Genomic DNA, 11,904 nt, shown 5'->3' with positions numbered 1-11,904 from the left:
CCCACCCAGGTTGATGGGGGAGGGGTGTTCCCTGGGTTCCAGGTGGGGAGAAAGACACAAAATCAAAAGTCATGGGAAAAGGAGGAAAGTTATTAAAACAAGCATGAAATTGCACAACTCTGGGTGTTCTTAGAGTGATTGATTGCAAGCTGTCACCAGCGATGGGAAAAAAAACCCCCATTGGCTTTGTTTACACAACACATCTAACTTGACAGGTGTGTTCAAACAAAATGTTAAACTTGGTTAGGATTAAGGCAGAGATGGTTGGTTGGGTCAAACTCGGTCGCTTTAGTTAGTTTATGATGCAATATATTATGTGAAACAGGAAAGATATAATTCAGTAAAAGGTATGACTCAAGGCACTGAATACAGCCAATGATGCAAGGAAGGAAGTAAAGCTATCATTAGATAGTAATAATCAGCACATTTTGTGTAAGACTGGGTTTTGCACCCAATAAATGTGACTGGCTTGGTTATGGTTCAGTGTAATGGGTGAAACCAGCCACAGGCTTTTCTTAACTCACATCAAAATGTTCTATTTCCTGTAGAGATGAGAATGTCCCATTATCACTGTCTAGACATAAAGAGGTAGAGGCTTACAATTGGGAGGAACTGGTTCAAAAAAGTAAGAGAGAGGATCCCTCCAGTTAAGGTTGCCCTACTGTGATCACAATACTGAAGACTGAAGTAGGGAAAGAGGAGGTTTCACCCGGGTTCAGATGCAGAGCTTCTGATTAAAGCGGGTTGGTCAAAGGCAGAAGGCAAGGAGGATTCGGTGGCTCCAATTCAATAAGGCTTGAATGGTTGATGGGGCAGAAAGGTACAGTCACAGAGTATTGCCAGCATAAGGTGGAGACTCCAGCTTTCACTTCCAGTGTGTAAAGAACTGTTTGAAGAGCAGACTTTCACGGCCCTGGGGCAGGATCTGTACCTGGAAACAGATTAAAAGCAGGTGAGATATGGAGAAAAATAAAGGAAGCATAGAACAAATCCTTGTCTACTTCTCGAGAACTCTTCAGATGTTTGAGTTACACCACTACATTGCTGTTCTCCTCCAGACCTTTCCCCCTAGACTTTCTCTCAACCTGTCAGTGGGCGTGTGTCGTTCTTTTATGAAAACCTTCTGGGCATTTTAAAGAAGGTTTGCACAAGCTTGAGGGATCCTTACCTGAGTATTCTGGGGATATTTCATTTGTGAGATGAAGTTCTCTGCTACTCTCAGAGCCGCTTGTTGTTCTTGTTCATTTGCTTTGAGGCCTGCAGACAGACAGGAAGGAGGATGATAACTTATAAGAGCTTTATAAGACCTTGGCCAGTGCTGGATTAGAAGAGCCAAGGTAGTCCTTTCAATGAAAGAGAAATGTCTATCATTGCCCATCACCTAAGTGCCTCTGCTTATATGCAGGTGAAAGGCAGAGCAATCCCTCTCTCCCTCCCTCCCTTTCTTCCTCCCTTCCTCCCTGTTCCATTTTTCATTCAGTAACTCAAGAGGGTGGCACCCATAGCATCCTTTCCTTTCCCTTTATTTTCCTCCATTCCCTGTGAAAGAAACTAGCCCAAATTCATCCAGAGATCTTCCATAACAAAGAATGGATTTGAATCTGGATGTCCCTATTACAGGTCCAATATCTTAATCACTATCCAATCATAGAAATCATTGCAAAGAAAAAAGAAAGGTGTGGTGCTGATGGCAGGAAAAAAATAAATGGAAGCTGACAACTCAGGGGAACATTGATCAGAATGTCTTCTGGTGTAGATGTTTCTCTTTTTTTCCCCCAATATATTTTTATCATTTTTACATTTAAAACAATGCAGCACCGCGAAGTCGGAGTGACCATACATTCACATTATATACAGCTAGTCACAACCATTGACAATTAGCCTACTTAATACATTATCAATCCTTCTGTCCAATCACAATATATACAGTTTGTTCCAGTCTTGTCACCTTGTCTTATACCAATCATAAAATCTATTCCAGGCTTAAAAAATATTCTGATTCCCCTTTATTTTTAAGTTCAAGAGTGAGCCTATCTGCTTCCGCACAGGCCAACACTTTTCTGATTATATCTAGCTCTGATGGTGTATTTTCTTTTTTCCAATATTGTGCATAAGTTATGCACGCCGCAGTTAGTACATGAATAATTAAATAAAGTATATCTTTCTTAAACCCCTCTGGTATTATACCTAGGAGAAAGATTTCCGGTTTAAACAAGATTTGGTCTCCCACCATTTGTTCTAACCATGATTGAATCATTTTCCAATAATTTTTTGCCTCATTGCACGTCCACCACATATGATAAAAAGTGCCTGGTGTTTTTTTACACTTCCAACAATTTGGGGCCAGATTTTTAAACATTTTGGAGAGCCATGCTGGAGGGAGATGCCATCTCTAGAACATCTTATAAAGGTTTTCTTTATACGCCGTAGCCATTGTTAACAATGGTGTAGATGTTTCTCAACTACTCTTCTACTCTTCACTGCATATATATACATACACACACCACACACACACACACACACACACAAACCAGAGGTGGGTTCCTACCAGTTTGCACCTATTCGGTAGAACCGGTTTGTCAAATCTATCGAACCGGTTAGAAGAAGTTCCACCAGTGGACCCGGAAAGCAGGCCACACCTACAGAAGAGCTTCCAAAAATTTTTGAAACCCACCACTGGTCCTTGGATATGATTATTCTACACTATCATGCTCATATGTATAAAACTCAGTGCCTCTGTGAAAGGTAAGGATGACTGCTGCGTTTGTGGTGCAATCAGAACATTGCATGTGTTGAAGTTGTTTTAACGCAAACCAAAGATGCCTTTTAAAAAACAAGTTTACATCATATTCTTATGCATGCCAGTGCTGTGTGTGAGGTAATTTAAGGTGGTTCTGACACGTGTCGTCGACATCTTCACATCCGGTCACATGGGCGGCAAGCCACTCCCACAAAGGAGGCCACACCCACAGAGTAGGTTCGAACAATTTTTGAAACCCACCACTGATACACACACACACACACACTTTGTATTTATGGTTCCAGAGAAGGCCCTGAGACATCGTATGAGGGGCATTACCTTTCCAAACAAAGATCTTTCCATGCTGCCCGTTGTCCAGGATAAAACAGTCATCTGTGATGAGTTGGTCTTGGAGGAATGGACTGGATTCGGAGACTTTAGTCAGACTCATTTTTCCCGTCATGTCAGAGACCTCAGGATTGAGAAGCATCGAATTTATTACACTTAAAGGAATCCCATAATCACAGGGCAGATGATATCTGGCTCTTGAGGTTTATGATGCTTTTTTTTTTAAAGCCAGAATTTTCCCATCCACCAACCTGGAGGAAGCCTGAGCATGGAGCAAATTCTGTATTCCCTACATGCTGGACAGCATTTTAAAACTGAATCAATGCATCCAGAACTTCTAACAGCTTAATATCCTGGGGAAAAGACCTCAATGGAACCTTTGATCCAGCTGTTAGCAGCTAAAAATTGTGGACAGAAAGCACTTTGAAGCAAAACCACACCCTAACATAGCATTCACTGATTTCATATTCTAAAGAAGTATCAGAAGAGTAACCCTCAGAATCAGTGTGGGAAACAGTTGAGAATTCTGAGAGCTATAGTAAAATTTGGGATTAGACAAATCTATAACAAATCTAAATCTGTATCAGAAAAGAATCTTTGGTCTAAGCAATCACGATTGGGCTGTTGTCAGGATTCCAGATCTCAGTGCAGTGTGGTATACTGAAACTAGATCAATTATAGTCTCTGGGCTTAATGATTTTAAATAGCAATAGCAATAGCAGTTAGACTTATATACCGCTTCATAGGGCTTTCAGCCCTCTCTAAGCAGTTTACAGAGTCAGCATATTGCCCCCAACAACAATCCGGGTCCTCATTTTACCCACCTCGGAAGGATGGAAGGCTGAGTCAACCCTGAGCCGGTGAGATTTGAACAGCCGAACTGCAGAACTGCAGTCAGCTGAAGTAGCCTGCAGTGCTGCATTTAACCACTGCGCCACCTCAGCTCTAAAGGACAAAGTCTATGTCTATGGATACACTCGCTTGAAACTGAGTTCTACCACCCATATCTCCTTTTGGAAATAATCCAGGGGTCCTCATAATGTGCCCAGAAATCATAAATATGTAACTAAAGTAAGCAAAAAATAAAGGCGGCTCAACTAATTGTAGGAAACAGCTATTTTTCCCCCCATTGGCACATTTTTTATTTCAAGATGAATGTGCGTTTACACACATCCAACCCACAGTCTGAAAATTGCAGCAAGTAAACGATAGAGAGAAAGTCATTTGGGGTTTATTTTCTTGTTGGGGTTTGTTTGCAAGCTTAATGTTTTGTGGTATGGCAGGGCTGCCTGGAAGACATCAGCCAGCCTTCTCATTCCAGTGGCATTATGGTCTTTGTGGCTACCCATCCTTTTAAAGGGACACAATGTCCAGTGTAGGATCATACTGGGGATTATAGATGATTAAACAGATAGTTAGGTTTTTTTAAAATTCAAATGTCCAACCATCAGCTGATAGGTTTCCCTCTCAAAGAGGGAGACGGAGAGGAGGAATGGATTTCAGAAGGTGCCTACAAGAGAACAATTTCCTGGAGATCCCATCCAACCTCAAATAAGGTTCTTCTCTGTTATTTTATTACCTTATACAATACTGCTGCAATAGCATTCTTCTGATCAGCCACAATATCTTCCTCAGCGGTGCCTTCTTTCAGAACCGGCTTAGGACCCAGTACCTGGAGAAATATGTCATGCCAATATCTCTTTGCACACAAGTCCCTCCTGCATCGGAACCTCAGTGCTATTCCTTGACATGGTCCAGTTCAAATTCAATGTTTGCCATGCAGCTGCTGCCAGAAACATCTTCCCACCTAGAAAGTACTTCTTCATCCATGTGCAACACAAATGCATCAGGGAAGCTGGTTCTGGCCCTTTCAAGCACTAAAATGTAGTACTTGGTATGAAAAAGTCAATACCATGAATTACTCTAAAACAGCAACTTTTGTCCTTGTGGACCATCTCTGTATGAAACTCCTTGCCAGATGCTACAGCGATCCACGGATAAAGAATATTTCATAACTTTTCAGAGACCTTTCGTACACCTTTCCTTGGAATCCTAATCCAGCCTTCTGATCCTGACTCATTTTTCAGATGAATTCTACAACTTCTATAATCCCCAGACAACAAGGAAAGGTGTGGTCCAACACATCTGGAAAGGAGCAGATGAGGAAATGGCCTACCTAGATACTAATTTGCATCTACCCTTCATACTCTTTGTTCCCCACAAAAATCTTACCGCCGTCATCTCAGCAGGTTCTTCCCCGTCCACAACAATCTCCATCTTTGCTTTTCCCTTCCTCTCAGTGTCTCGGATTGCTGTTGCAAAATCCCGAGCTTTGTTGCGCTCCAGAATGTTTGACTTCCCCCCATACCAGGCAAAGATTTTCTAAAAGGAAAAGTAGAGACCGACTAACATCCAGCCATCACCACCTTTTAATTTCCCCAACATGCATTCAATAGAAGTGTTGTGATTCGTGACCCGTCAAAACCGCGGTAGACAAAACCACGCTCGACGAAAGCGCGTACCTGACGTCATCAGCAGCGCGATGAAAAAAAATAAAAATAAATTAAATTGAAATTAAAATAAAATTAAAGCAAGCCGATTCACATAAAGTAAGAGTTAGGTTTAGGGTTAGGGTTTGGGTTAGGTTAAGGGTTAGGGTTAGGTTTAGGGTTACGTTAAGCGTTAGGGTTAGGTTTAGCGTTAGCTTAAGGGTTAGCATTAGGTTTAGCGTTAGGTTAAGGGTTAGGTTTAGGGTTAGGTTTAGGGTTAGGTTAAGGGTTAGGTTTAGGGTTAGGTTTGGGGGGGTTAGGGTAAGGTTTTCACTTTAATTTTAAATTTACCGCTCACAGCGTGATGTTTTCGTCGCGCTGTGATGACGTCACGTACGCGCTTTCGTCGAGCGCGCTTTTGTCTACCGCGGTTTTGTGGTGGAACCGTTGTGACTACAACTCCCACGATCTCCAATCCAAAGCCAGATTGGGAGATCTACCATTACTGGAGTCCCGCAGCAACCCTTCTTGGAAAATATATCCCATCATTTCCCTATATTAGCTTAGCCATGCATTGACTTTGGAGGATGCATTGAACTACAAGCTAACCACATGGGCAATATATATGCAACATGAGTCACAACGTCGCGAACACTACCATGTACTCTTGTGACATACTGCATATTCTTTTTCTAGCAGGTATATGTCTTCCTTCTTAGACTCACCTCTCCCAGGTCCAGGATGAAGCAATCACCCGTATTAAAACTGGTCCAGCTCAGTTCTCTTTCCACAGCCCGGATATTCTTTTTTCCTTTCACTTGATAGAGTTGGTGCCTTGAGTTTTGCTCATGGTTGGCCTGGGTTCTGGTAAAGGCCGACTCCACACCACCTTCCTATAGACCATAAACTGGGGTTGAGAAAGGGCTACAGAGGCTAGAATTTGAAGATAAGGGTCAAGAAAGTCTATTTGGGACTATAGGAGCATAGTATGGTAGCATAGTGGTTAAATGCAGTATTGCAAGCACACTCTGCCCACAGTCTGGAGTTTGTTCCTGACAGAGCTCAAGGTTGACTCAGTTTTCCATCCTTCCGAGGTCAGTAATATGAGGACCCATATTGTTGGGGACAATATGCTGACATTGTAAACCACTCAGAGAATGTTGCAAAGCACTATGGGGTGGCATATAAGTCGAAGGGCTACTGCTATTGGTATCATCAGGACATCAAGGGGAAAACTAGTGCTACAGAATGAGCAAAGTGTTAAAGAGCAGTGAAGATGGTGGTTAGCTGTAATCTACAGCTTTGAATGTGTGCCTTATCTGCTTAGAAACTAACAAAAAATAAATCAAATGCAAGGCTGGCTGTGAGTGATAGAAACCTTTTAGGATTTTTGACTGTTGTGTCAGGCGCAAGGAACCAGAACGTGAGTAGATCAAACTAGTTCGTGAGTAGATCAAACTAGTTTTATTACTGTTGTTTTCTCCAATTTACAAGAGAAGAAAAAACTAAGCTAAACTTGGAGGAAATGATGGAAAAGAAATTGAACGAAAAGAAAATAAATAGGGAACAGATTCCCAAGAAGTAAAAAAAGGGAAGATGTCAGCTAACTGGACTCACCTGGGCCAACATGAGCCTGATGGGGATTGAAGGAGATGTTGGTCTCCTACTATCTCCACAGCATAACTTTGCATGAGTGTAATTACAGGTACAAATGTTTAACTAAGGGAAAGTTCTTAATGTTTAGCAACAGTGAAAGAGGGTAAGGTCTATAACTGGAAAAACGAGTCTCCTTTCACCTGGTATTTGATGCCGTGGGGAAAGTACTCCATGAAGACATCTGATTCATTCCCCTGAACTTCCCGATACTGAATTGGCTTCTCTTTTGGGATGGAGTTGAGGTGAGTGGAGAGCAAAGCACATGCTCCCTGCTCATCCCTGGAGGAATTTTGACCTGAGACAAAGAGAGAGAGAGCATTACTTTGCAAGGAAGTAACCCAACTCCACCCAGCCCCTAGCCAGCTCCAGCTACCTCAAAGAGGGTTTTCTGTGTGTCAGAATCTTACATCCTACATTAAAACCCATTTTGGAGGTAATAAGAAGCCACTTCTGACAAGTTTTCATTCTTGCTAGGATATAGGGTTGCGTTGTATTGCAAGTTGTATGATCACAACACTCAGTTCAAGAAATTGGCCTTGAAGCAGGTAGAAATTGGCCTTGAAGCAGATATCAATGGCTTACAAAACATACTAAGCCTTATTATGGTTACTTTAAAATTGGTTGAGTATGTTGTGTGACCTCAGCTCTTAAGATCTGTGAAGCATATATTGTATGAATCCACCCAAATAGGGTTTATTCAGCAATAAGCTATAGAAATGCATCATCCTCAGATAGAATTTGTTGATTTAAGGATTATTTTGACCCTTTGCTTACCAATCCAAATATGCAGGTTGGAATGCTCATCTGGGCCATTATAAAGGACAAGGTATGAATCCCCAGAATAGAATATGCCTTTCATCTCATCTGGAACAGGAACTGGCTTCATTTTCTCCACACGCCAGATGTGCAGTCCTGGTTCTTTCGCCGAAACATCAAAGGCAGAGCCACTACCAAACAGAAGGTTGACATTTATTGAATTGGAAGAAAGAAAACAGGACAAATAGATATCTAGAAAAGGAACCAAGAATCAAGAGGGTGGGATGAAAAAACGTTGCAGTGCATTTGACTTCAATTTTAAAATAACAGAATAACAGAGTTGGAAGAACAGAACAGAACAGAACAGAATAGAACAGAACAGAACAGAATAGAATAACAGAGAGAAGGGACCTTGGAGATCTTCTAGTCCAACCCCCTACTCAGGCAGGAAACCGTACATCACTTCAGACAATTTTTTACATCATGTCAATCAAAACTGAATGCAGTATTCCAAGTGTGGCCTTATCAAGGCGTTATAAAGTGGTATTAACACTTCACATGATTTTGATTCTATCATGCAGCCCAGAACTGTGTTGGCTTTTTTGGCAGCTTCTGCACCCGGCTGGCTCCTATTTAAGTGATTGTCCACTAGGACTCCAAGATCCCTCTCACAGTTGCTACTATTGAGCAAGGTACCACATATACTGTAATGTGCATTTTATTTTTCTTGCCTAAATGTAGAACCTTACTTTTTTTCACCATTGAATTTCATTTTGTTAGATAGCGCCCAATGTTCAAGTCTGTCAAGAGCCTTCTGTATCTTGAGTCTATCTTCTGAGTGTTGGCTATTCCAGCAAGTTTGGTGTCATCTACAAATTTAATGAGTTCTCTATCTATTCTCTCGTTCAAGTCATTGATGAAGATGTTGAAGAGTACTGGGCTTAAAACAGAGCCTTGGGGTACTCCACTGCATAGTTCCCTCCATGTAGATGCAGTTCCATTGAGGACTACACGTTGAGTGCGGTTGGTCGGCCAGTTATGAATCCATCTGGTGGTGATGCTGGCTAACCCACAGATACCTTGAAGGTCTTCTAATCCAGCCCCCTTTTCAAGCAGGAGGCCATACCATTCCAGAATATCCTTCCATAAACCCCCAGCCAGCATAGGCAAAGCTGAAGAATGATGGGACTGAAGTCCAATAAATCTGGGGAGCTTCACCTTGGAGAAATCATAGGAGGGAAATCCAGGAGAAGCAACCTAGAACTAAGGAGAAATTTCTTAACAGTGAGAACGGAGCAGTTGTGGGTCCTCCATCACTGGAGGTGTTTAAGAAGAGATTGGACAGCCACTTGTCTGGAATGATATAAGGTCTCCTTGCTTGAGCAGGGGTTGGACTAGAAGACCTCCAAGATCCCTTCCAACTCTATTATTCTGTTATTCAGATGAAAGAAAAGTATCAAGAAGAGGAACTACATGTTCAGATTTACCTGCTTGCTTCCCTGTTTGTTTTAATATAATTTCAAGATTGAGCAGTTACAGTACATGGAAATGTTGCTTGATGCAATGAAATCTACTTCTTGAAGAACAAACAACATTATTTAAACTTTCTTTCCCCCAAACATGCTTTCATTGTAAATTTTCCCTTTGAAGAAATGCCAGTCATTGGGAACCTGAATGGAACATATCCTGATTATTACCCACTTTAGTTTCCGGTTCCAAATATTTATTTTCACACACACACCCCAAGTCCCCAAGTCCTTTCACTACAGAAGATACGTGCAAGAAAGAAATTGCAATCAAGTTGGGAATAATTTGTATGTGGCCTCAAACGAGACTAAGAACTTGTTTCAGACCAGAGCCTGGAAAGTTCTCTTGTAGGGCAGGAGAGCAGATGCAGTACTCACTGTATCCTTAACTAATGATTAACATTAATTCAATTTACACCCCACTTTTGAAACCAGAGCAAGGATTTTCAAAGTAGTAGATGGCTCTGAAAGTAAAACATAAATTTAAACCCAGTTGAAAGACCCCACAGTCTGATACAGACCACCTATAATTATTGTAATATTCAATTTTAGTTATGAAATGGTTATTGGATTGTGATTGGATGAGAATAAAAGTTATTCCTCACCTTTTGGGTTTTGCTGTGTACATGGTTCCAAGGATCTGGTGAGAAACAGCAAACATGATTAGGACTTTCATTAAATAGCAAGTATAGTTCATTGAATGTATGAGTCCTAGTTTGCAAAGAAGAAGAAGAATAGCAATAGCAATAGCAGTTAGACTTATATACCGCTTCATAGGGCTTTCAGCCCTCTCTAAGCGGTTTACAGAGTCATCATATCACCCCCACAGTCTGGGTCCTCATTTCAGCCACCTTGGAAGGATGGAAGGCTGAGTCAACCTTGAGCCGGTGAGATTAGAACCGCTGAACTGCAGATAACAGTCAGCTGAAGTGGCCTGCAGTACTGCACCCTAACCACTGCGCCACCTTGGCTGCCAAACTACCATGACAAGGAGCTGTGATCTTCCAAGACATATGAAAAGTTGTGGCATCCAACAGATACCATTATCACAGCAGGAAACAAGGAAATTAAATCACATTGACAAACAATAGTTTTAATTTTTGTGAAGCCCGCTCACAGAGGGGAAGAAAAGCAAGAATTTGCCCATGCTAAGAAGTAGGATGCTTCTCAGAGCATGGAGAAAGTAACACCTCCCATGTTAGCATTTTATTGGAACAGGATGAATGGATGAGCAGATGGATTGATAAGCAAATCATTTTCCTCTTCCGCCTTTTCCCATTCTTGGTCTTACAGCTAAAAGCTGCCCAGTGCAATGCTACTGTCCTCAGCTCAAATCATTTATTCATTTAACTGATTCCTCTCTTGCAGCTAAGCAGTTACAGAATTTAATGAGTGCTATTTGATCTATCTTACAATAAAGCAAGAAAAGATATCATGAGACAGGATTCCTTTTTTCCTCTTTGCTCAAGTAACCCTGAAGATCAGAGCTGAAGATTTGTACAAGAATTAGGAGCTGGGAGGTATTCCATGCCACAGTTTGTAAAAGTCTGAGAACTTTTTTCTAACAATTACTAATGGAAAGATAGAGGAAGTAAGTGCTCAAATTAAAAGCAGAGGAAATTGTCTTTTGCAATGTTGTCTAAGTTACTGTTTTAGAAGACCAGGCTAATTCTAGAAAGAATCAAGGCTTATGGAGTAATTCCCACCTTACTCCCTGCACTAATAAATTAATTCCATAATAAATGCCATATTTTCAGAAGTTTCCAGTGTTTAGTAGTTGAACAGACCAAGATATAAAAAAAAAGCCACCCAGAACAGCTGAATCCATCCAACCTAGCTGTTTGCAAAAATCGTTAGTTGGCCAATCTGAGGTTTAGGGTTTGTTTTTTTGTTTTTGTTTCTGAAATTACAGACTGAGCCAAGTATTTCAGCTTCACCTTTGTCACCCTCCTTAACATCAGCACACATGCCAAGAGAAAAAGATTGTATGCACTCACCAAGGCAGTCGTCGCTCACCAGCTCCCTGTAAAAACAAGGCTTTCCACCCCTGAAATGTGAAATTAGATTAGATTTCCTGGGTGGGGACTTTTCTCTCTCTAGCTGTTCAGTACCTAACTTCTTTGTGGCTGCGGGCGAAGGGGAGGGGAGAGGGAAGTGGCAGGCAGAGAGTGCCAGATGTGGTTAAAAGGAGGGTGACTCACTTTAGGCACTCATAACAGCCTTCCCGTCAGGCGCTTTCTGCATCATCCGTTGGGTTGTCTCTCGGGGCCTATCAACCTTCGTTATCTGCACAGTCTCTCAGGAAATGACTGTAAGAACGCCCTGAAGTATGTCAAGTATACATGAAAAGGCTCACCAAAGGAGGCAAGCTATAAACCCACTGCAATTT

The 11,904-nt window shown here is 41.6% G+C and overlaps 1 protein-coding gene across 1 annotated transcript; it reads right to left on the bottom strand.

The window, feature by feature from the left end:
- Positions 1-163: 163 nt before the first annotated feature.
- CAPG (capping actin protein, gelsolin like) lies at positions 164-11,672 on the bottom strand. Its single transcript, XM_032229559.1, has 10 exons — positions 11,513-11,672; positions 10,121-10,155; positions 8,008-8,180; positions 7,374-7,528; positions 6,303-6,470; positions 5,321-5,470; positions 4,668-4,760; positions 3,080-3,212; positions 1,169-1,257; positions 164-931 (listed from the first exon to the last, which is right to left on the bottom strand). The coding sequence occupies exons 2-10, from the start codon at positions 10,141-10,143 to the stop codon at positions 866-868; spliced, it is 1,050 nt and encodes a 349-aa protein (XP_032085450.1). The 5' UTR covers positions 10,144-10,155; positions 11,513-11,672; the 3' UTR covers positions 164-865.
- Positions 11,673-11,904: the final 232 nt, after the last annotated feature.

The sequence above is a fragment of the Thamnophis elegans genome, chromosome 13 (assembly GCF_009769535.1).
Source record: "Thamnophis elegans isolate rThaEle1 chromosome 13, rThaEle1.pri, whole genome shotgun sequence".
In the NCBI taxonomy this organism is placed as follows: Eukaryota; Metazoa; Chordata; class Lepidosauria; order Squamata; family Colubridae; genus Thamnophis; species Thamnophis elegans.
This window is presented reverse-complemented; position numbering and strand designations above follow the sequence as displayed.

Excerpts from the sequence above, each read along its gene's own strand:
- CAPG (XM_032229559.1), bottom strand. The coding sequence starts at position 10,143 with ATGTACACAGCAAAACCCAAAAG. Across the intron at positions 3,213-4,667 it reads TTGCAGCAGTATTGTATAAG|GTCTCTGACATGACGGGAAA; the intron begins GTAATAAAATAA and ends CTCAATCCTGAG. Across the intron at positions 932-1,168 it reads AATATCCCCAGAATACTCAG|GTACAGATCCTGCCCCAGGG; the intron begins GTAAGGATCCCT and ends ATCTGTTTCCAG.